Source organism: Nerophis lumbriciformis, linkage group LG01, assembly GCF_033978685.3.
Source record: "Nerophis lumbriciformis linkage group LG01, RoL_Nlum_v2.1, whole genome shotgun sequence".
Taxonomy (NCBI): domain Eukaryota; kingdom Metazoa; phylum Chordata; class Actinopteri; order Syngnathiformes; family Syngnathidae; genus Nerophis; species Nerophis lumbriciformis.
This window is the reverse complement of record NC_084548.2, coordinates 13,317,957-13,344,287: the sequence shown is the minus strand read 5'-3', so window position 1 is coordinate 13,344,287 and position 26,331 is coordinate 13,317,957. Positions and strand designations below refer to the sequence as shown.

The 26,331-nt window shown below is 38.2% G+C and overlaps 1 protein-coding gene across 2 annotated transcripts in view; it reads left to right on the top strand.

The window, feature by feature from the left end:
- The first annotated feature begins 1,172 nt into the window (after positions 1 to 1,172).
- mib2 (MIB E3 ubiquitin protein ligase 2) overlaps positions 1,173 to 26,331 on the top strand; it is a 138,813-nt gene continuing 113,654 nt past the window's right edge. Inside the window, exon 1 of one of the 2 annotated variants that reach the window (XM_061975259.1) lies at positions 1,173 to 1,342. Coding sequence is in view for 1 of the 2 variants with exons in the window: in XM_061975250.1 (XP_061831234.1) it covers positions 25,036 to 25,120 (85 nt within the window). In the remaining variant the exon portion in view is untranslated. Of the gene's footprint in view, positions 1,343 to 24,982; positions 25,121 to 26,331 lie in introns of those variants that run through there. The other variant, XM_061975250.1, reaches the window with a different exon arrangement.

Here is a 26,331-nt window from a genome sequence, read left to right as displayed (position 1 = left end):
TTTAAAAAAAATATATATATATATATTTTTTAAATATATTTATATATATATATGTATATTTTTTAATATACATATATATATATATATATTTAAAAAAAAAAAAATATATATATATATATTTTTAAAAATATATATAAATATTTATATATATATGTGTATATTTTTTAATATACATATATATTTCTTCCAATAAAACGCAAATAACTTATCTAGGAACGCTTGTTTGGTAGTTAGCCTCTTAATCAGTATCAGATCAAGTATAAAAGAAGACGTTCTGCGCATCTATACGCTGTATATAGTAAAACAATTATATTTAAAAAAAAATACACGTAACTGTAAATAATTATACTATGTTCTAGTATATATATATATATATATATATATATATATATATATATACTAGAACATAGTATAATTATATATATATATATATATATATATATATATATATATATATATATATATATATATATATATATATATATAATATATTATATATATATATATATATATATATATATATATATATATGGCTTTTTGCCGATATTCCGATATTGTCCAACTATTTAATTACCGATATCAGCCGATACCGATATACACAGTCGTGGACTTAACACATTATTATGCCTAATTTGGACAACCAGGTATGGTTAAAATAATAATGAAAATAAAAGGTAAATAAATTAAAAACGTTTTCTTGAATGAAAAAGAAAGTAAAATATAAAAACAGTTACATAGAAACTAGTAATTAATGAAATTAGTAAAATGAACTGTTAAAGGTTAGTACTATTAGTGGACCAGCAGCACGCACAATCATGTGTGCTTACGGACTGTATCCCTTGCAGACTGTATTGATATATATTGATATATAATGTAGGAACCAGAATATTAATAACAGAAAGAAACAACCCTTTTGTGTGAATGAGTGTAAATGGGGGAGGGAGGTTTTTTTGGGTTGGTGCACTAATTGTAAGTGTATCTTGTGTTTTTTATGTTGATTTAATAAAAACAAAACAAAAAAAACAACAACAAAAAACGATATCAATAATTTCCGATATTACATTTTAAAGCATTTATCAGCCATTTATCGGACATCTCTAATACATATGTATTTTTTTAAATAATACACTTTGCTAAGGCGCGTTGTCGCCAAATGTACGGCAGCCCGTGAAGGCATCACTGGCCGTGACGTCACGCATGGGCGTGTTGTCATGGCTATGCGCTGCGAAGCTCCCCCAGTTCAGTACACATTTGCGTCAAAAGCATCCATGTCAGCGTTGGTCGGAGGCCGAGACATGGAACTATTGGTTGCCACAGAGTAGACACTCTTGACAAAGAGCCGGTGAGTAACTGCGCTGTGAAATAAATGCTTTTCTGACACCGACAAACCGTGGCCAAACATGGGTTAGCTTGCTAGCGTCAGCGTTTGACAAGCTAATAACACGCACCAGCCCACAGTCATCAACTTGTGTATTTTATAGACTATTACTTTGATCAAATATATTTTGTTCGCCAGGCAGCACTTATGAGTATTAATTGAAGTTGGTCTCGTCCTGGATCTAGGATGTAGTTTCGGACGGAGGCAGGTGTTACTGGACAGACTAGTAGTGTCATGTTGATGTTAGTAACAGTAAACACTGGGAGTCAAATATATTGTACATATAAATACTCACATATACACACTTAGTCATACATACACACATAGGTACACAAATACAGTACATCCACACGCACGTTCATTGTACACACATACATGTACACGTACATGTACATATACATTCACTGTACAAACATACATTATTATTATAGAGGTTTATTTGAAATAGGGACAGATGCAAAAACATAGACATCTGAAACAGTTATCCAATGTATGCATCATAGTGTTTGTAGCCAAAGCTAATTTACAACACTTGTCCCCAACAACAACAACACAGATCCAACATCATTAAAATAGGAAAATAAAAAAATAGAATGAGTCGATAATAATGATAATAGTAATAATATAGACAAAGTGCAAACTACAAACCCCGTTTCCATATGAGTTGGGAAATTGTGTTAGATGTAAATATAAACGGAATACAATGATTTGCAAATCCTTTTCAACCCATATTCAATTGAATGCACTACAAAGACAAGATATTTGATGTTCAAACTCATAAACTTTATTTTTTTTTTGCAAATAATAATTAACTTAGAATTTCATGGCTGCAACACGTGCCAAAGTAGTTGGGAAAGGGCATGTTCACCACTGTGTTACATGGCCTTTCCTTTTAACAACACTCAGTAAACGTTTCGGGAACTGAGGAGACACATTTTTTAAGCTTCTCAGGTGGAATTCTTTCCCATTCTTGCTTGATGTACAGCTTAAGTTGTTCAACAGTCCGGGGGTCTCCGTTGTGGTATTTTAGGCTTCATAATGCGCCACACATTTTCAATGGGAGACGGGTCTGGACTACAGGCAGGCCAGTCTAGTACCCGCACTCTTTTACTATGAAGCCACGTTGATGTAACACGTGGCTTGGCATTGTCTTGCTGAAATAAGCAGGGGCGTCCATGGTAACGTTGCTTGGATGGCAACATATGTTGCTCCAAAACCTGTATGTACCTTTCAGCATTAATGGCGCCTTCACAGATGTGTAAGTTTCCCATGTCTTGGGCACTAATACACCCCCATACCATCACAGATGCTGGCTTTTCAACTTTGCGCCTATAACAATCCGGATGTTTTTTTTCCTCTTTGGTCCCGAGGACACGACGTCCACAGTTTTCAAAAACAATTTGAAATGTGGACTCGTCAGACCACAGAACACTTTTCCACTTTGTATCAGCATGTCTTGCCATTCTGGGTATCACTCCATCTTATCTGTCTTTTCTTTTAACAAAGAAACAAGGAAGTCACAATCTTCGTTCAATGGATGTTCTGCAATTTGTTGTCCCCAAAGTAAGAACTGAACTGGGCAAGAAAGCATTTAGGTTTTCAGCACCGAAGGCTTGGAATAACCTACAATCGAACATTAAACTTCAAACCCTAGTTACGCTGAATGAGTTTAAAGCTTCTGTGAAAGGACTGCAGTCTACCTTGTCTGTATGCACATGTGTCATGTGAGCAAGTTTTAATGTTGTAAATGTGATGTTTTATGTATTTGTTTACTGTTTTTAATGTAACCTTGCTGCTGCCCTCTTGGCCAGGTCTCCCTTGGAAAAGAGATCTTTGATCTCAATGGGATTTTACCTGGTTAAATAAAGGCTAATAATAGCATAGCTTTCGTCGGTAAAGTGTGCGGAACAAACGACTGACCATTTCGTCAGCTTTCCCCACAGCCTCGTATTTTGAACACATTTTGTCCAATTTCTTGCCACTTTCGCATCTTTTTGGCCACTGGTGCAACTTGAATCCGTCCCTGTTCGTGTTGTTACACCCTCCGACAACACACCGACGAAAGTGAGAAAATGGCAGATTGCTTCCCGATGTGACGTCATCGCTCCGCGAGCGAATAATAGAAAGGCGTTTAATTCGCCAAAATTCACCCATTTAGAGTTCGGAAATCGGTTAAAAAAATATATGGTCTTTTTTCTGCAACATCAAGGTATATATTGACGCTTACATAGGTCTGGTGATAATGTTCCCCTTTAAAATTTGGCAATGATGATATCGTATACTCTTCTTTTCTAGAACATTCAAGGTGCGGTTATAAAGACACTCAATGGTCTTGATTGATGACTGGTGTGCCTGGGACCATGTAGTTAAGCCATAAGATATGTGTGAAAGAATCGTTGCATTCATAAAAGTAAAAGTACAGCTAAGAGTTAAGCAGTGTGTTATAATCTTAAAACATCCTAGGTTTGCCTTCAGGATTTTACACATTTTCTTAATGTGACTTTTAAAATTCAGTTGATAGTCTATGATTATGCCCAAATATTTGACTTCAGGTACTTGTTCAATGAGCTCTTCATTAATTTTTATATTCAGGTTTGTTTGAGGTAGCTTTTTTATGGAGAAGCAGACAGAGTTAGTCTTTTTAGTGTTTAGGGTTAAACAGGATGATGCCAGCCAAGATGCTATTTTGTCTAATTTACACAATTTTAAATTTAATATACACATACATGTTCATATACATTCACTGTACAAACATACATATACACATACATGTACATGTACATTCTCTTTACAAACATACATATACATATACATTCACTGCACAAACATACATATACACATACATGTACATTTACATTCACTGTACAAATATACATATACACATTCATGTACATATACATTCACTGCACAAACAACCCAGATTCCGATCTAACAAAGGTCTTAACTCATTCTCCTTCTATGCCACATCAATATGGAATGCACTCCCAACAGGTGTAAAAGAAAGGGCATCTCTATCCTCCTTCAAAACCGCACTAAAAGAACACCTCCAGGCAACTTCAACCCTTAACTAACACCCTCCCCCTTCCACATCCCACCTCCCCGGATTGTAAATAATCAAATGTAGATACTTATTCTTATGCTTTCTGATCTCTCTCTCTATGACCACTACTTGCTGTACATATCCTACCAAGTCAGTCCTACACTGTTCCAATGTCCATTTCTCTGATGATGCAATTGTTGATGACTGAAGTGTTTATCAACCAAACCTAACCCCCCACCCCCCCGCAATTTAACGTCTTGGAATTGCAACTGCATGCAAAGTCTTCGATATAATACTTGCAAATAAGACTCAGAAGTGTAAGAAATCAAGATTGAACAATTCCACAGCACGGTTATTCTCATTACCAGCTCGCTGTTAAATGTCAAAAAAATATGTTTTATTATTAAACAAATGATCATTTATTAACACATGAGCACACACAGATTTACCGAAAATTGGTAACATTGATTACTGGTATCGATTCCCAAGTACATGTGAAAGGTACCCATCCCATATAGTTATCGTAGTGTTTTTTATTTTTTTAGCAGAGTCATACAAATACAGACTTACATTCATAAACACACCAGTCATATATGATATAATAACATTTTTAAAGGGGAACATTATCACAATTTCAGAATTGTTAAAACCATTAAAAATCAGTTCCCAGTGGCTTATTATATTTTTCGAAGTTTTTTTCAAAATTTTACCCATCACGCAATATCCCTAAAAAAGCTTCAAAGTGCCTGATTTTAACCATCGTTATATACACCCGTCCATTTTCCTGTGACGTCAGCGATTCAACAGATTACGAATGTATTGAAACGGATGGTTGTAGTGTGGAGGCAGGTAGCGAAAACGAAATTGAAGAAGAAACTGAAGCTATTGAGCCATATTGGTTTGAACCGTATGCAAGCGAAACAGACGAAAACGACACGACAGCCAGCGACACGGGAGAAAGCGAGGACGAATTCGGCGATCGCCTTCTAACCAACGATTGGTATGTGTTTGTTTGGCATTAAAGGAAACTAACAACTATGAACTAGGTTTACAGCATATGACATACATTTGGCAACAACATGCACTTTGAGAGTGCAGACAGCCCAATTTTCATCAATTAATATATTCTGTAGACATACCCTCATCCGCGCTCTTTTCCTGAAAGCTGATCTGTCCAGTTTTGGAGTTGATGTCAGCAGGCCAGGGAAGCTAGGGTCGATATTCTTCTCTTGATCATCTTCGGTGGCATAAGGGACGGTGTGAGCCAAGACATCCAGGGGGTTTAGCTCGCTCGTCTGCGGGAACAAACTGCCGCCATTGCTTGCCGTGTTACCGAGGTCCTTTGTCCCTGAATTGCTCACACACTCCGGCAGATTCAATGGGGGTCTGGCGGCAGATTTCTTTGACTTTATCGTTGGAAATGCATCTGCTTTGAGTGTCGCAGGATATCCACACATTCTTGCCATCTCTGTCGTAGCATAGCTTTCGTCGGTAAAGTGTGCGAAACAAACGTCCAATTTCTTGCCACTTTCGCATCTTTGGGCCACTGGTGCAACTTGAATCCGTCCCTGTTCGTGTTGTTACACCCTCCGACAACACAACGACGAGGCATGATGTCTCCAAGGTACGGAAAACAGTCGAAAAAACGGAAAATAACAGAGCTGATTTGACTCGGTGTTTGAGAAAATGGCGGATTGCTTCCCGATGTGACGCCACGTTGTGACGTCATCGCTCCAAGAGCGAATATTAGAAAGGCGTTTAATTCGCCAAAATTCACCCATTTAGAGTTCGGAAATCGGTTAAAAAAATATATGGTCTTTTTTCTGCAACATCAAGGTATATATTGAAGGTCTGGTGATAATGTTCCCCTTTAAAATAAATCAATAGCGATACTAGAACTTGATCCACAGAGTCCAAATCTATGGCAGGATCGCTCACATAAAGACATGCATGATTAATGCGACCGCTTCTCGCTATATGATAAACTCTTACCATTTATCAATGAAATCAATGGAGAAACTCAAACATAATCCACAAAGTCCGCGCCCTCGCTTTCTCAATAAAGTCATAAAATGAATGCGATTGTACCTCCTTCCTTGTGTGCTAAAGACCAAAAAAGAATGGGAAATGGCTGACCCTGAAGACACAGCGATGACACGCAATCGTTACATCACTTATGTTGAGATCTGGTGCGATATAGAACATAAAATGATCTTTGGTAATAATAATAATGACCATAATAGGGGAAAACTAGTTTTTTTAAACGGTCTGTTTAAGAAGTGCACTGCATTGCAGTCTGTGGGAATTTGTGTCCATTCATCCGGGAGAGCATCTGTGGGGTGACAGGTCACTGATGTTGGACCTAAAAGGTCCTTAAGGCTTACATTTCTGTTTTAGGTCATCCTAATATATGCTTGATGGGGTTCTTCCATGGTGGAACAGGAAAGGGTCTGTTTCCGCCGAGTTGGAAGCACGGCATTGTCCATTAAAGTGCCTTGGTGTGCTTATTAATTCAGAGTTAAAGAGTACTTAGGGCTCTAGTCCAATCCTGGATTGATTAATTAATTTTAATTATATAGTGTTCATCACTATTGCATATCATGATATCATTAGTTCTGACAATGATACAGTAAGGTCTCTTTCTGGTCTGCATGTTACTCTATGAAGGTGCAATCTGGTGCCCATGTGGGGTGGAGGTCTGTGCTCTACTCCATTCATTAACAATGGTCTTGATTAGATATGGGAGATATGATGTAAATATATATCACAATATATTATTTGACATATGAATGATAATAGAACCATTTTAAAATGAGTTAAGACGACTCCTAATTTAGCTGCTGATGTATGCAGTAACTAACATATGGCGTCATTTACAGTTGTATTCTTTTTGAAGTACTATTAGTAATCTACTTGCTAATTTACTGTTAAAGGGGAACATTATCACAATTTCAGAAGGGTTAAAACCATTAAAAATCAGTTCCCAGTGGCTTATTTTATTTTTCGAAATTTTTTTCAAAATATTACCCATCACGCAATATCCCTAAAATAAGCTTCAAAGTGCCTGATTTTAACCATCGTTATAAACACCCGTCCATTTTCCTGTGACGTCACATAGTGAAGCCAACACAAACAAACATGGCGGAAAGAACAGCAAGCTATAGCGACATTAGCTCGGATTCAGACTCGGATTTCAGCGGCTTAAGCGATTCAACAGATTTCGCCTGTATTGAAACGGATGGTTGTAGTGTGGAGGCAGGTAGCGAAAACGAAATTGAAGAAGAAACTGAAGCTATTGAGCCATATCGGTTTGAACCGTATGCAAGCGAAACCGACGAAAACGACACGACAGCCAGCGACACGGGAGAAAGCGAGGACGAATTCGGCGATCGCCTTCTAACCAACGATTGGTGTGTGTTTTTTTGGCATTAAAGGAAACTAACAACTATGAACTAGGTTTACAGCATATGAAATACATTTGGCAACAACATGCACTTTGAGAGTGCAGACAGCCCAATTTTCATCAATTAATATATTCTGTAGACATACCCTCATCCGCGCTCTTTTCCTGAAAGCTGATCTGTCCAGTTTTGGAGTTGATGTCAGCAGGCCAGGGAAGCTAGGGTCGATATTCTTCTCTTGATCATCTTCGGTGGCATGAGCCAAGACATCCAGGGGGTTTAGCTCGCTCGTCTGCGGGAACAAACTGCCGCCATTGCTTGCCGTGCTACCGAGGTCCTTTGTCCCTGAATTGCTCACACACTCCGGCAGATTCAATGGGGGTCTGGCGGCAGATTTCTTTGACTTTATCGTTGGAAATGCATCTGCTTTGAGTGTCGCAGGATATCCACACATTCTTGCCATCTCTGTCGTAGCATAGCTTTCGTCGGTAAAGTGTGCGGAACAAACGTCCAATTTCTTGCCACTTTCGCATCTTTGGGCCACTGGTGCAACTTGAATCCGTCCCTGTTCGTGTTGTTACACCCTCCGACAACACACCGACGAGGCATGATGTCTCCAAGGTACGGAAAACAGTCGAAAAAACGGAAAATAACAGAGCTGATTTGACTCGGTGTTTGAGAAAATGGCGGATTGCTTCCCGATGTGACGTCACAACGTGACGTCATCGCTCCAAGAGCGAATAATAGAAAGGCGTTTAATTCGCCAAAATTCACCCATTTAGAGTTCGGAAATCGGTTAAAAAAATATATGGTCTTTTTTCTGCAACATCAAGGTATATATTGACGCTTACATAGGTCTGGTGATAATGTTCCCCTTTAACATCTGGGGTTACTTTCTGTTGTAACATGGTTTTATCTACACTTCTGTTAAAGGGGAGCTGCACTTTTTTTTGGAATATTGCCTATTGTTCACAATCATTATGAAAGACATGATGACTGATTGATTTTTTTTTTTTTAATGGATTCTAAATACTAAATAAATTCGATCAAAAGTCCACTTACAATGGAGCCTTTGGAGCCGTTCTATTCTGCCTATAGAGACCCTAAAAAAACATCCAAACACCTCCATTAAGTTTTTATATACCGTATTTTTCGGACTATAAGTCGCAGTTTTTTTCATAGTTTGGCCGGACTCCAGTGCGACTTATATATGTTTTTTTCCTTCTTTATTATGCATTTTCGGCAGGTGCGACTTATACTCCGGTGCGACTTATACTCCGAAAAATACGGTACATGATGTAAGTATATATGTAATGTAGTAACAAGCACATTTATAATAACATTTAATATTTACGTATTTTGATAATTATAAGCATACACTGCGCATTAATTTCAAAAACGCATCACGTTTGCTTTTTTTTTCTTCATCACTGATTACTCACTGCAGACTTTATGAGAGCCAACAAACAATTGCTTTTCGTGTCATCCTCGCCAGTTTCATGTCCTATATGGCGATCAGTGTGTCCCAACTTGTTGGATTATATCAACAACCTTCTGTCCCAGTGAAATGCATGATATATGATCTAGAATAAACTCACAGGGAGCAAGGAAACGAGGAAGCAGCTGATCAATCGATGTAAACATCGGCACACAGAAAGTGATCATGGAGCTGCTATAAATAATTTGTCTGCGTTAGCGCTTATAATATTAATACCACTAATACTTTGTTAATATTCAAGTCACAAAATGTAAATGGAGTATTCTTTGCGCTTTTTGAATGGTTATTTATTGGATTTTATGGGTGAAATAGTACAGCTCCCATTAGCGCCGCCGTAAGCCGACTTTTATACGTTTATTTAATATTTATATTGCATTAAAAAAAAAATCATCCGTCTCATGTCTATCATGATTGGGAACGAAAAAGTGCAGTTCCCCTTTAAAATGTAATAAACACTTATTCTTCTGTTTTTGGGATACTTTACAATAGTTTTGGATGATACTAAGAATTTGGGTATGCAATACCAAGTATAGTTACAGGGCCACTATTGGTCATACCAATGTTCATACTTCAAATCTTCAAGATCATTAAATGATTACAATTATTATCAGACAAAAACAAAGCGTGGCAATCAATATCGATTAATGTTCATACTATTTTCTTATTCTTTTTTAATTATATATAAAAGGTATAATAAAGTTGATTACCGTATTTTTCGGACTATAAGTCCCTCCGGAGTATAAGCCGCACCAGCCGAAAATGCATAATAAAGAAGGAAAAAAACATATATAAGTCGCACTGGAGTATAAGTCGCATTTTTGGGGGGAATCTTTTTTGATAAAACCCAACACCAAGAATAGACATTTGAAAGGCAATTTAAAATAAATAAAGAATAGTGAACAACAGGCTGAATAAGTGTACGTTATATGACGCATAAATAACCAACTGAGAACGTGCCTGGTATGTTAACGTAACATATTATGGTAAGAGTCATTCAAATAACTATAACATATAGAACATGCTATACGTTTACCAAACAATCTGTCACTCCTAATCGCTAAATCCCATGAAATCTTATACGTCTAGTCTCTTACGTGAATGAGCTAAATAATATTATTTGATATTTTACGGCAATGTGTTAATGATTTCACACATAAGTCGCTCCTGAGTATAAGTTGCACCCCCGGCCAAACTATGAAAAAAACTGCGATTTATAGTCCGAAAAATACGGTAGTTCAAAATAATTTAACAATAACAAAAAATAGATTCTGAGTTTGTAAAAAATGACAAAAATGAGAAGAAAAAAAAGATGTTGCGATAATAAAGATCTAAACACTGTAATATCTCACATATACTAAAACAATACTATACTTGGTATTGTTACTATTTGTATCCATCCGCCTACCCAGGTTAGCTAAGCTTTTTTGTATCCTCTTACGGTGTGTGGTGTGGCATGTTAAGCAATTCCTTATCCTTCAGTGATAATGTTGTAAGAAACAGTTTATTTGCCACCATGGAGGTGAGGATTAGTGTTTTGGAAAGTGCATCGTAACGAGAAGTTACCCAGTAATGCTACATTGCGTTGAGGACGCAGTCGTTTGCTTGTCGCTGTCAGATTTGCGGGACACAGCTTGAATGTGTCAACAACACGCATTGTTGTAATATGACGATAGTATTAAAAGCTCCATCGTTGTCCAAATTAATATAATTTATATCGTATTTTGTCTATATCGTGCAACTTTAGTCTAGACCAGGGGTTTTCTAAGAGTGGCACAGTGAGCCCTCAGTAAACATAATACATTCAAGGCCTCTAGCATAAAAAATCCATTCATTTTGCTTGTAAACATAACTGAAGTGGGCTTAATAGTTGTGTAAAATGTGTTATTCTTCATTTTTTTTCAAGATGCTGAGCCTTGTGTGAAGTCAAGTGGTTCTAGACCACACTTTTTTTTAGGTGTTTTTGCAAAGAAGCTGGATTTTTTCTTTGCAATGATGGTTGTCCTTCATATTGTACTTTGTGTATATTCAGTACTATCTTAGGTCATGAGTTATCTTGTCTTTTTGTAATATTCATGTTATGATATCGATATTAAATCCATACACCAAGTCTCTTCACTGTAGCACGGCCACTGTGAGTTGTTTGGTCTAGCTCTCATTGGCACAGTTTGTTTACTATCTCAGTACCAGGATGAGCCCAGCTGGACGGGAGTGTCAGACCAACAGCCTCTTGGCCACAAGCCCAAACAAGAGAGTTTAATCCGCTTTGCATTGTGTTCTCTTCAGGGATCTTCAGAACCTTTTTCCAGTTTGGAATATTAGCCTCATAGCAATAGCCCAATTCCTTTTGGCTTTGTAAATCAATAGTGCATTTATTCTTTGCTTGACTAGCTGAACTGTTGTAGCCACTAGACTCTTACAGGGTCTTATTAAGCCAGGATTTGTTCTGTGCTCTCTTCTACCACCCTGTTTTGTTGAAAGCAATGACATATGTTGCTCCATGTAAGCGTATGTTGTGTAAACGCACACAAGGCGGTAAACAAGTGACACCGTGTTTGCTTTTAGCATATCGTTTGATACCCCGCGAAGGAGGATTATTTGCTATGTGTGAGGAACTTTACAATTAAGTTACACATTTTGGTCTCATAACAGCCCCTCTTATACAATAAAATAATAACATAAATAAATAACAATAGTTTTTCACCAGCTAAGACCTTTTCAACAACTTCAGACTTAACCACAGATACATTTGTATTATTATATTGAAATATTTTCTAATGTTTTTATACCTTTTTAGTAGGGATGTCCGATAATGGCTTTTTGCCGATATCCGATATTCCGATGTTGTCCAACTCTTAATTACCGATACTGATATCAACCGATACCGATATCAACCGATACCAATATATACAGTTGTGGAATTAACACATTATTATATTATAATATATTATATTTATATTATAATTTGGACAACCAAGTATGGTGAAGATAAGGTACTTTAAAAAAAAAAAAAAAAGAACATTTTCTTGAATAAAAAAGAAAGTAAAACAATATAAAAACAATTACATAGAAACTAGTAATTAATGAAAATGAGTAAAATTAACTGTTAAAGGTTAGTACTATTAGTGGACCAACAGCACGCACAATAATGTGTGCTTACGGACTGTATCCCTTGCAGACTGTATTGATATATATTGATATATAATGTAGGAACCAGAATATTAACAACAGAAAGAAACAACCCTTTTGTGTGAATGAGTGTAAATGGGGGAGGGAGGTTTTTTGGGTTGGGGTACTAATTGTAAGTGTATCTTGTGTTTTTTATGTTGATTTAATAAAATAAAAAAAAATAAAAAAACGATACCGATAATAAAAAATAAAAAAACGACACCGATAATTTCCGATATTACATTTTAAAGCATTTATCGGCCGATATCAGCAGGCCGATATTATCGGACATCTCTACTTTTTAGTCATTGGAAACACAACATAGGCAATATTTATCAAAAATAGGGTGCAAAAGTATAATATTTGTGGTGTCGTTATTACAGCCTTTAACTAGATAAATAATCGGTAACAACAATGATTTATATGCATTATTTTTAGTACAAATTAGTTTATAACAACATGCATATATACATATATATATATATATATATATATATATATATATATATATATATAATTTCTTTCCCTAAAGGCTTAGGTTATTCCGTAGCCTATTTTTTTCTATTTAATTTTTTAAAGCAAATTCAATGTATTTTTGGCCTAAATTAAGTATTTTCAAGCATACAGAGTTTCTACAGGTTTCAGCACATCTAATTAAATGTTTTTTAATGCATATTTTTATATATATATATATATATATATATATATATATATATATATATATATATATATATATATATATATATATATATATATATACTGTATATAATGTGAGTGTGAATGTTGTCTGTCTATCTGTGTTGGCCCTGCGATGAGGTGGCGACTTGTCCAGGGTGTACCCCGCCTTCCGCCCGATTGTAGCTGAGATAGGCTCCAGCGCCCCCCGCGACCCCAAAGGGAATAAGCGGTAGAAAATGGATGGATGGATATATATATATATATATATATATATATATATATATATATACACACACAGTATATATATATATATATATATATATATATATATATATATATATATACACAGTATATATATATATATATATATATATATACACAGTATATATATATACACAGTATATATATATATATATATATATATATATATATATATATACACAGTATATATATATATACACAGTATATATATATATATACATACGCACGCACACACATATATGCATATGCATATATAAATATACATATATATATATATATATATATATATATATATATATATATATATATAATGCATTAAAAAACATTTAATTAGATGTGTTGATACCTGTAGAAACTCTGTATGCTTGAAAATACTTAGTTTAGGCCATAAATACATTGAATTTGCTTTAAAAAAAGGTTTAATAAAAATAGGCTACGAAATAACCTAAGCCTTTCGGGAAAGAAATTTATGCCTCAACAAGACGAGACAAAATCAATCTTTCAATCAATTTTTTAAATTGTCGGCAAAAACAAACTCAAATTAATCGGTAAAATCAATATATCGTACACGCCAATAATAAAAAGAGTAGGCATAGTGTTTGTGCAAATTTCTCATTCTCCACACCATGCAAAAGAGGAATCATGACAAAGAAATAACAATGAAAATACAATCCAAGATATTGGAAATCAATATAATCAAAAAAGAAAATGTTTGCTACTTTAGCCTGCTAGTTTGTGTGAAAAGAAACCAACTTGAAGGGTAAAAAAATCAACAAATTTGGACCACAGAGGTCTGAGAGCAGCCTTATAGAGCTATATTAATGAGCCAGGGAGAAACAGCTGTGTTGACAAGAATGGTGGACATAGTATTATAAAACAACCTGTGTCTCTACTATTTGCACTCATTTGTTAGCTTTTTATGTCCGTGTGTTATAGCAGCCATATGTTGCACGTTATATACGGTGCCCGAGCTACAATATGATGGCAGACTGCAGATGAGAAAGATGACATGTGTTCATTCATCAAAAACCTCCTCTCAGCCCATCCCTTTTGCAACGCCATGCCCCTCCCCCTCCCTGTCTGCTCACGGTGATTGGTGTCCCTGCAGGCTGTCAAGTGCTTCCTTATTGTAGTGCGTATGTGCGTCGTGCGTATCGATCAGAAAACCCAGTGTGTCAGCTTCGCACCAAGCCAGCATGTGATGGAATATGTAGCATCAGACCGAGGAGCGTCGACATGAATACAGGCTCAGGCTGCCTCCTCCTCTCTCGCCGTAGTTGTAATCCTTGCTGACACCAGACTGGGACTAAATACTGGCAAGAGCATCCTTCCTTTCTCATCCTCCGCCTCCAGCTTGGATCTTCTACAGCGTTTTTATATGACGGTTTGCACATCTGTGGAAATCCAGCCTCCTCTTCATACATCCCTCCCACTCAGCCCGTTCATTGAGGGAGCGCACCAGACCATGGTTTCACCCTTCAGAGGCTTATTTTCATCTAGCTGGAAGCTGGTAGGACTACTGCTATAGTCTGAATGCTTTAATGTAGTTGATGGCTACATTCTTCATCCTGTATGTTGGCCTCCTCCTTCTCTCTGCTGCACGCCACTAATGTGAAAGGTAAACCATCTTAAGAGGAAGTGGCTTTTTTAATTTTTTTTATAAAATTGTTTGTGTGGAGTACGTAGAAAAGTGCTACATAGTTAGTATTAGGGGTGTGGAAAAAAATCGATTCGAATTCGAATCGCGATTCTCACGTTGTGCGATTCAGAATCGATTCTCATTTTTAAAAAATCAATTTTTTAAATTGTATTTTTTACATTATTTAATTTTTAAATTTTGTATTAATTTTTAAATTAATCAATCCAATACACAGCAATACCATAACAATGCAATCCAATTCCAACTGCAATAAACAGAGCAATTGAGAGGAGACACAAACACGACACAGAACAAACCAAAAGTAGGGAAACAAAAATGAATATTATCAACAACAGTATCAATATTAGTTACAATTTCAACATAGCAGTGATTAAAAATCCCTCATTGACATTATCATTAGACATTTATATATATATATAAAAAAAAAAAAAGAACAATAGTGTCACAGTGGCTTACACTTGCATCACATCTCATAAGCTTGACAACACACTGTGTCCAATATTTTCACAAAGATAAAAATAAGTCATATTTTTGGTTCATTTAATAGTTAAAACAAATTTACATTATTGCAATCAGTTGATAAAACATTGTCCTTTACAATTATAAAAGCTTTTTACAAAAAGCTACTAGTCTGCTTGCATGTCAGCAGACTGGGGTAGTAGATCCTGCTGAAATCCTATGTATTGAATGAATAGAGAATCGTTTTGAATCAGGAAAAAAATCGTTTTTGAATCGAGAATCGTGTTGAATTGGAAAAAAAAAAAATCGATTTTGAATCGAATCGTCACCCCAAGAATCGATATTGAATCGAATCGTGGGACACCAAAAGATTCACAGCCCTAGTTAGTATTATTACCGATCTGTTAGAAACGCATCAGAACCTTCAAACGTGCAACTCCCTATGCTTATCTTACATGGGAATCTGACAAAGACTCACAATTTGATTCGATTCCAATTCTTAGGGCGACGATTCAATTCAGAATCGATTTTGAATTATATATGATTCTCAATTCAAACCGATTCTGGCAATATATTTGTAGAGGTTTCCCTCTTGTGGTGGGTTCTCCTGACGCCGACAGATCTTCGGTAGCCCGGTAGACAGTTTGGATCAAGTCTTTTATTTGACATAAACCCCCGGGGGTGGCTTGCTTTCCAGCAATATATGTTTTTCCAGTCCGGCAGGTCTCTCTCTATGCGTCTGCTCACCAGCAACTCCAACTCCAACAACGTGTCTCTGCCCGGCTGCTGCTAATAAAGGCTACAGGTGATTAGATAACAATCCCCAGCTGGGCAATCTACTCACCTGCCGCTGGCTTCGAGGCCGGTCCTTACACACCCCGCTCCGTGGCAGGCCCGCAGGCCACGCCCCCCTCCACAATATTATTTGGTATAAAAATTATAATCAAACATTTTAAAAACCGGTTACATGTTGGGATGTCGGCCACCGATCAGTATCTGCCGATTTTGGAGAAAAAGAATGTGATCAGCACCTGTCGATTAATGCCTTTCAAAGCCTCGATCACCCCTAACTAGGGCTGGGCAATATATGGAGTTTGTAAGATATATCAATATATTTTAAACAAGATTTGAATTAAGAAAATATCGATATAATTTGTTTCACGTTAAAATGACCAAACACCGCTTATTTGTTGTGTTCCTTGATTCTCCCCCGCTCCTCACTCCTTCTCACGGGCTACTAAACCCCTCCCCTTCCTCCTTCCAAGACGTGCTTGCACGTATAAGAACATCCATGATTGGTTGGTTGTTTACTATGATGAGTCACGTTTGGTTGAGATTAGCGATATTATCGGCCGATAAATGCTTTAAAATGTAATATCGGAAATGTTCGGTATCGTTTTTTTAATTATCGGTATCGTTTCTAATTTTTTTTATTTTTTTTATTTATTTTTATTAAATCAACATAAAAAACACAAGATACACTTACAATTAGTGCACCAACCCAAAAAACCTCCCTCCCCTATTTACACTCATTCACACTCATTCACACAATATGGTTGTTTCTTTCTGTTATTAATATTCTGGTTCCTACATTATATATCAATATATATCAATACAGTCTGCAAGGGATACAGTCCGTAAGCACACATGATTGTGCGTGCTGCTGGTCCACTAATAATACTAACCTTTAACAGTTAATTTTACTCATTTTCATTAATTACTAGTTTCTGTGTAACTGTTTTTATATTGTTTTACTTTCTTTTTTATTCAAGAAAATGTTTTTGATTTATTTATCTTATTTTATTTTATTAATATTTAAAAAAAAGACCTTATCTTCACCATACCTTGTTGTCCAATTTAGGCATAATAATGTGTTAATTCCACGACTGTATATATCAGTATCGGTTGATATCGGTATCGGTTGATATCAGTATCGGTAATTAAAGAGTTGGACAATATCGGAATATCGGATATTGGCAAAAAGCCATTATCGGACATCCCTAGTTGAGATTAGGGCAAAACATTAGGGACAGGCCAATTAGAGGCAAGATAGGGCGGGTCATGGAACCAGGAAGGGAAATCAAAACAGACATCCTAAATGACGATGAGAGAGTCGTAGAAAAGAAAGCAGGAATATTCAAGCGGGCGATTTATATATTAAAAAACTATTGGAAAATGGCAGAGGGATTCTCTTCCTTAGATGTTTCCTTTAGCGATGTAGACCATGTTTAGGAAACCCACAATAAGTCTACTTGGCCTGGCCACATTTGGACAAATGTATGCGTCTGGATAACACATTAATTTGAGTTTTTTACCATGTAAGCCCAAATCAAAAGTGTTCTCCAGTTGCCAAGCCGGGCATATTTCGCACGAGAGGGCTTGCATGGGAGCCTCTCAGTCCATGGCGATGCAAAACACGCTTGACTGTGGACACTGACACCTGTGTTCTAGCAGCTTCCAATTCATTGCAGACCTGCTTTTTGGTGGTTCTCGGTTGACTCTTGATCATCCTGACCAATTTTCCCTCAGCAGCAGGTGATAGCTTGCGTTTTCTTCCTGATTGTGGCAGTGACAAAACTGTGCCATGCACTTTATACTTACGAAACAATTGTCTGCACAGTGGCTCTTGGAACCATAAGCTGCTTTGAAATGGCTCCAAGTGACTTTCCTGACTTGTTCAAGTCAATGATTCGTTTTTTCAGATCTGTGCTGAGTTCCTTTGACGTTCCCATTGTCGCGTTTGTAACCGAGTCGAAAGTGAGAAGACCTGTCACTATGTTACCCCGTTTGTCTACTTCGTTTTAAAAAGCCCCCTACATCCTGAGGTCCTAGTTTGTGCTGTGGTTAGTCTAAACCAGTAACACACTCTTGACAAAGGAGTCCTGCAAGGAAAATGCGCAAACATCAGTGTGACAAAATAATTTCATTTTCTGGTGGTGGGAGTAGTAAGAGGGTTTTCTGTTATTGAGCAGATGACAAACATGGTATGTTTATTTTTGCGTGCACTTTCTATGATCGTGCATGATGAGGCCCTTTGTTTAAAAAAAAAAAAAATCCCCTTCAAGGTGCGTTGTTGTGTTATTACAGCTCAGTGTTCAGCTCAGTCAGAATAAAGCTATGTGGTTGTAGTGGAAGGTTTCCTGGTACACTGACTGCTTATGCTAAATGCTTCTGTTACATAACACCCTTACGCTATCTAAAAGCACACGGTGGGATGACACTTAAGTTTAGTGTAAACAAGGACAGTGGCATAATGGCGGTGTCGTGTTTACGGCGGCGCCGCATTGCCTTTTGTAGAAGGCGCTGTCGTTGCATAAACAAATATTTAAGTTAAGTCAACTCCAAATGAAGACTAAGTTGTTTGCAGATTGTTCTATGAACTCCTTTTGAACTTTACAACACTGGATATTTTGGCCTCTTTAATTACCAAGGTTTTGGAGTTCAATATGGGGCATTGGCAATTTATATTTCCCTTATCAGTGATTGGTAGGATTAGGTTAGGTATTTAGGCATAATGGAGTGCACTACTTGATAAAACCAGTGGAGGTGCTGTTGATTCAACTAGCTTGCGGTCTAACGAAGGACAAATTATGTCATACTTGCCAACCCTCCCGGATTTTCCGGGAGACTCCCGAAATTCAGTGCCTCTCCCGAAAACCTCCCGGGACAAATTTTCTTCCGAAAATCTCCCGGAATTCAGGCGGAGCTGGAGGCCACGCCCCCTCCAGCTCCATGCGGACCTGAGTGACGTGTCGACAGCCTGTTTTCACATCCGCTTTCCCACAATATAAATAGCGGGCCTGCCCAATCACGTTATAACTGTAGAATGATCGAGGGCGAGTTCTTGGTTTCTTATGTGGGTTTATTGTTAGGCAGTTTCATTAACGTCCTCCCAGCGCGGTAACAACAAACAACAACAGCAGTCACGTTTTCGTCTACCGTAAAGCAGTTCGTCTGCCGTAAACAGCAATGTTGTGACACTCTTAAACAGGACAATACTGCCATCTACTGTACATGCATATGTGACAATAACATCTACGGCTTTTAGAGAGTGCAGTGCACAACTGCTATACTATATATATATATATATATATATATATATGTATATATATATATATATATATGTATATATATATATATATAATAAAATAAATATATATATATATATACGGTATATAGCTAGAATTCACTGAAAGTCAAGTATTTCATATATATGTATATATATATATATATATATATGAAATACTTGAGTGTATATATATATATATATGAAATACTTGAGTATAGATATATATATACAGTATATATATGAAATACTTGACTTGGTGAATTCAAGCTGTAAATGTACTCCTCCCCTCTTAACCACGCCCCCAACCACGCCCCCTGCCCCACGCCCCGTCCCCACCCTCCACCTCCCGAAATCGGAGGTCTCAAGGTTGGCAAGTATGAATTATGTCACTATGGGAAGCTGAGCTCCAGTCATTTTTTAGCTTGTTACTAGGGCTGTGAATCTTTGGGTGTCCCACGATTCGATTCAAAATGGATTTTTTTTTCAATTCAACACGATTCTCGATTCAAAAACGTTTTTTTTTCCCTATTCAAAACAATTCTCTATTCATTCAATACATAGGATTTCAGCAGGATCTACCCCAGTCTGCTGACATGCAAGCAGAGTAGTAGATTATTGTAAAAAGCTTTTATAATTGTAAAGGACAATGTTTTATCAACTGATTGCAAAAATGTAAATTTGTTTTAACTATTAAATGAACCAAAAATATGACTTATTTTATCTTTGTGAAAATATTGGACACAGTGTGTTGTCAAGCTTATGAGATGCGATGCAAGTGTAAGCCACTGTGACTTTTTTATAAATGCCTAATGATAATGTCAATGAGGGATTTTTAATCACTGCTATGTTGAAATTGTAACTAATATTGATACTGTTGTTGATAATATTCATTTTTGTTTCACTACTTTTGGTTTGTTCTGTGTCGTGTTTGTGTCTCCTCTCAATTGCTCTGTTTATTGCAGTTCTGAGTGTTGCTGGGTCGGGTTTGGTTTTGGAATTGGATTGCATTGTTATGGTATTGCTGTGTATTGTTTTGTTGGATTGATTAATTTCCCATGGACCCCATCAAGTCATAAAAATGGGGTCCCACAGTAAATGTTTGGGGTCCCACTTTTTTGTAAGCGTTTTGAAAACATTTATTTATCATTATTAAATGATAAACATATGCATTATCCTGTTATATCTCACATTCTATATTGTGTTTTGGAAAAAGGTTGTCATAAATGTTACTTAATTCATTAAAATAAATAATAAAAAAAGAAGACACATTTGTATACATATGTAAATTTATTCAGTTATAAACATTCATTCACTTTCTTCTTCCCTTCATGGATCTAAACTTTAGCGCTGCTGGTAGTTTTTTCTATGTTTTTATGATAAATAAATGATAAATGGGTTATACTTGTATAGCGCTTTTCTACCTTCAAGGTACTCAAAGCGCTTTGACAGTATTTCCACATTCACCCATTCACACACACACATTCACACACTGATGGCGGGAGCTGCCATGCAAGGCGCTAACCAGCAGCCATCAGGAGCAAGGGTGAAGTGTCTTGCCCAAGGACACAACAGACGTGACTAGGATGGTAGAAGGTGGGGATTGAACCCCAGTAACCAGCAACCTCCGATTGCTGGCACGGCCACTCTACCAACTTCGCCACGCCGTCCCAATGTATTTATTTCAGTATAAAAGTGTAAAAAGTGTTTTGCTTCGGTCATGAAATGATGATAATGGTGTGCCGGGTGGGTGGAGGGGGGGGGGGGGGGGGGTGTAAATTGTAGCGTCCCGGAAGAGTTAGTGTTGCAAGGGCTTCTGGGTATTTGTTCTGTTGTGTTTATGTTGTGTTACGGTGCGGATGTTCTCCCAAAATGCGTTTGTCATTCTTGTTTGGTGTGGGTTCACAGTGTGGCGCATATTTGTAACAGTGTTAAAGTTGTTTATACGGCCACCCTCAGTGTGACCTGTACGGCTATTGATCAAGTATGCTTTGCATTCACTTGTGTGTGTCAAAATCCGTAAATATAATGTGACTGGGCCGGCACGCAAAGGCAGTGCCTTTAAGGCACGCTCCCAACATTGTTGTCTGGATGGAAATCGGGAGAATGGTTGCCCCGGGAGATTTTCGGGAGGAGCACTGCAATTCGGGAGTCTCCCGGGAAAATCGGGAGGGTTGGCAAGTATGTCAATCAATCCGCTTCCTCGCTCTTTCACTCTCTCTGTCTCTGTCCCTCTTTCACGAATGCTGCTGCGTGCGCACACCTTCTTAACCCTGGACGTACATTGAAAATACACGCAACCCTGACTCAAAATGCCGGACATTTGAGGCATTTAAGAAACCCCGCCCGCAAAAGAGGACATGTCCGGGGAAAAGAGGACGTATGGTCAGTCTAAATAAAGCTGACCAACCACAGCGCTTAGTGGGGCCTGAATTAATTGAACACTTCTGACATTTTGCCACAATTGATAGGATCAGACTTTATTCATCCCGCATTTGGGAAATGATGTGGTTGCAGTGCAGATACAAACAATAAGGTAATAACACATGAAAACAGGAGGGATATTCGACGTGAATAATGTTGTTCCAAACTGACGGCTCACATGCTAAATTTGGCCCAGGAGGGACCGTACCGGCTCGCGAGTTCAGTCCCGAACATTTTTGTAGCACTTTGCTAAAAACACCAAGGCACTCCTGTCAAAGCATAGGTCTTAGATCAGTGTGTCTTTAAAAAAATCAAAGCCACGCTTTTTTACAGTACATAGCGTATCTTTTTGATAGACTTTATTTATCCCACAATGGGGGAAATTAGTTGTTGCAGTGCAGATTCAAAAAGTCCACAAAAATTAGGTAAAACACATGGGATGAATAAAGTATATCCTATGAAAACAAGAGGGAAACATTAACACAAAGGACATAAAATATAGTCGTGGTCAGAAGTTTATGTACACTTATAAAGAACAAAATGTCATGGCTGTCTTGAATTTCCAATAATTTCTACAACTCTTATTTTTTTGTGATAGAGTGATTGGAGCACATACTTGTTTGTCACATAAAACATTCATGAAGTCTGGTTCTTTTATGAATTTATTATGGGTCTACTGAAAATGTGACCAAATCTGCTGGGTCAAAAGTATACATACAGCAATGTTAATATTTGGTTACATGTTTCACTGCAATAAGGCACTTTTGGTAGCCATCCACAAGCTTCTGGTTGAATTTTTGACCACTCCTCTTGACAAAATTGGTGCAGTATAGCTAAATTTGTTGGTTTTCTGACATGTACTTGTTTCTTCAGCATTGTCCACACGTTTAAGTTAGGACTTTGGGAAGGCCATTCTAAAACCTTAATTCTAGCCTGATGTAGCCATTCCTTTATCACTTTTGATGTGTGTTTGGGGTCATTGTCCTGTTGGAACACCCAACTGCGCCCAAGACCCAACCTCCGGGCTGATGATTTTAGATTGTCCTGATGAATTTGGAGGTAATCCTCCTTTTTCATTGTCCCATTTACTCTCTGTAAAGCACCAGTTCCATTGGCAGCAAAAAAGGCCCAGAGCATAATACAACCACCACCATGCTTGACGGTAGGTATGGTGTTCCTAGGATTAAAGGCCTCACCTTTTCTCCTCCAAACATATTGCTGGGTATTGTGGCCAAACAGCCCAATTTTTGTTTCATCTGACCACAGAACTTTCCTCCAGAAGGTCTTATCTTTGTCCTTGTGATCAGCAGCAAACTTTAGACGAGCCTTAAAGGCCTACTGAAATGCGATTTTCTTATTTAAACGGGGATAGCAGGTCCATTCTATGTGTCATACTTGATCATTTCGCGATATTGCCATATTTTTGCTGAAAGGATTTAGTAGAGAACATCGACGATAAAGTTCGCAACTTTTGGTCGCTGATAAAAAAGCCTTGCCTGTACCGGAAGTAGCAGACGAGTAGCGTGACGTCACAGGTTGTGGAGCTCCTCACATCTGCACATTGTTTACAATCATGGCCACCAGCAGCGAGAGCGATTCGGACCGAGAAAGCGACGATTTCCCCATTAATTTGAGAGAGGATGAAAGATTTGTGGATGAGGAAAGTGAGAGTGAAAGACTAGAGGGCAGTGGGAGCGATTCAGATAGGGAAGATGCTGTGAGAGGCAGGTGGGACCTGATATTCAGCTGGGAATGACGAAAACAGTAAATAAACACAAGACATATATATACTCTATTAGCCACAACACAACCAGGCTTATATTTAATATGCCACAAATTAATCCCGCATAACAAACACCTCCCCCCTCCCGTCCATATAACCCGCCAATACAACTCAAACACCTGCACAACACACTCAATCCCACAGCCCAAAGTACCGTTCACCTCCCCAAAGTTTATACAGCACATATATTTCCCCAAAGTCCCCAAAGTTACGTACGTGACATGCACATAGCGGCACGTACGTACGGGCAAGCGATCAAATGTTTGGAAGCCGCAGCTGCATGCGTACTCATGGTACCGTGTCTGCGTATCCAACGCAAAGTCCTCCTGGTAAGAGTCTCTGTTGTCCCAGTTCTCCACAGGCCAATAGTAAAGCTTGACTGTCATCTTCCGGGAATGTAAACAATGAAACACCGGCTGTGTTTGTGTTGCTGCAGCCGCCTGCAATACACCGCTTCCCACTTACAGCTTTCTTCTTTGTTGTCTCCATTGTTCATTGAACAAATTGCAAAAGATTCACCAACACAGATGTCCAGAATACTGTGGAATTTTGCGATGAAAACAGACGACTTAATAGCTGGCCACCATGCTGTCCCAAAATGTCCTCTACAATCCGTGACGTCACGCGCTGACGTCATCATACCGAGACGTTTTCAGCAGAATTTAAAATTGCACTTTAGTAAGCTAACCCGGCCGTATTGGCATGTGTTGCAATGTTAAGATTTCATCATTGATATATAAACTATCAGACTGCGTGGTCGGTAGTAGTGGGTTTCAGTAGGCCTTTAAACAACAAAATAAAACACGGGGATGATCTGTTGGGTGACATTTAGTTGAAGTGGATTGGGGTACCCAAGGCGCAGCAGCATATGGCGACACAGTGTTGATGCAAGAAGAAATGATCAAAGCCTTATCAAGCCTGCTGATTGAGTGGCCCGATCATCCTGCGTTAGATTTCAAAAGCAACACGTTGACAGTCTTTGTGTTAGCAGCCCAGCTCTTTAATTTCATTAGCTCACTAAACCCGAAGAGCTTTCCTAGATAAGGGATGTCAGGCTTGTGGCGTCTGTCCCAAAACCAGCCAGAGGAAAAGCTGCAGTTGTTCCCCAAAACAAAAAAAAAACAAGGGCAAAGTTCACAGCAGAGCAAATACAAATGTGCCAGCGAGGGTTGACTCCCCTATTAGTGAGAGGACTGCATGCTGTACAGTACTCAGCAGTTAGATGGTCCTGCCTGCTGTGCTACCTGGAACAAACACTGGAAGCCAGCTGCCAGACATGTTCAAAAGTGGGCTGAAGTTCATGGCGAGTGAGTATGATAATCCATGATAATGTGCTTTCTGCAAACATGCTATGCTCCAGTTGCTCTCAGCGCCTTAATCGGTTGCCTATTTAAGTCTTTTTCTGCAGCACGTCGCCTGGGAAAATGTTACGATATCGAAACATGACAATGTGGTGGTAATTTGCTAACGTAAGGATGTCTGACGTGATAAATGTTGTTCCAAACTGGCGACTCACATTCTAAATCTGGCCCACGAGTGACATCGATGGATCTGAAACGTTTTTGTAGCACATTGCTAAAACACCAACGCACTCCAGTCATGTAAAGGGTCTTTGACTAGCGTTCTTGTAGCGTGTCTTTAAAAACAGCAGAGCCGATCTTTTTGCTGTAAGCACTTACAGACAGCAGCGTGTTTTTAAAGTTAAAGTACCGTTGATAGTCACACACACACTAGGTGTGGTGAAATGTGTTCTCTTCATTTGACCCATCCCCTTGTTCACCCCCTGGGAGGTGAGGGGAGCAGTGGGCAGCCGTGGTGCAGCGCCCCGGGAATCATTTTTGGTGATTTAACCCCCAATTTCAATCCTTAATGCTGAGTGCAAAGCAGGGAGGCAATGGGTCCCATTTTTATAGTCTTTGGTATGACTGAACTCACAACCTACCGATCTCAGGGCGGACACTCTAACCCAGGGGTGCTCATTACGTCGATCGCTAGCTACCGGTCGATCGTGGAGGGTGTGTCAGTCGATCACCAGCCAGGCATTAAAAAAATAGTCCTAAAAATGAGCGATCATAAATCTTCACTATGACGTCACTTTCGTCACTTGATTGACATTCACGGCACCCGAGGGTCTTCTGAGATGACGCTGGCTGCTGCCAGCTCATTAAAATTACAGACTGGAAGGCGATAAACACTTTATTTCAACAGACTCTGGCGCCGTACCTGTCGTCAAAACTCCAAAGACCGACTGCACAGTTGCACAGTTGCGCTAACAAAACAAGAGTCTCAGAAAGCTGGCGTGCACAAGCTAGCAAGCTACGGAGTTTGCCGACAATGTATTTCTTGTAAAGTGTATACAAAGGAGTACGGAAGCTGGACAAATAAGATGCCAAAAACCAACCACTTTCATGTGGTATTGGACAGAAAGGAGGACTTTTTTCTCTTCCATTCGAAAATGTGGACCTTATCAGCACCACTGTCTGATTACAATCACTGCAAAAGTCATCAGAATCAGGTA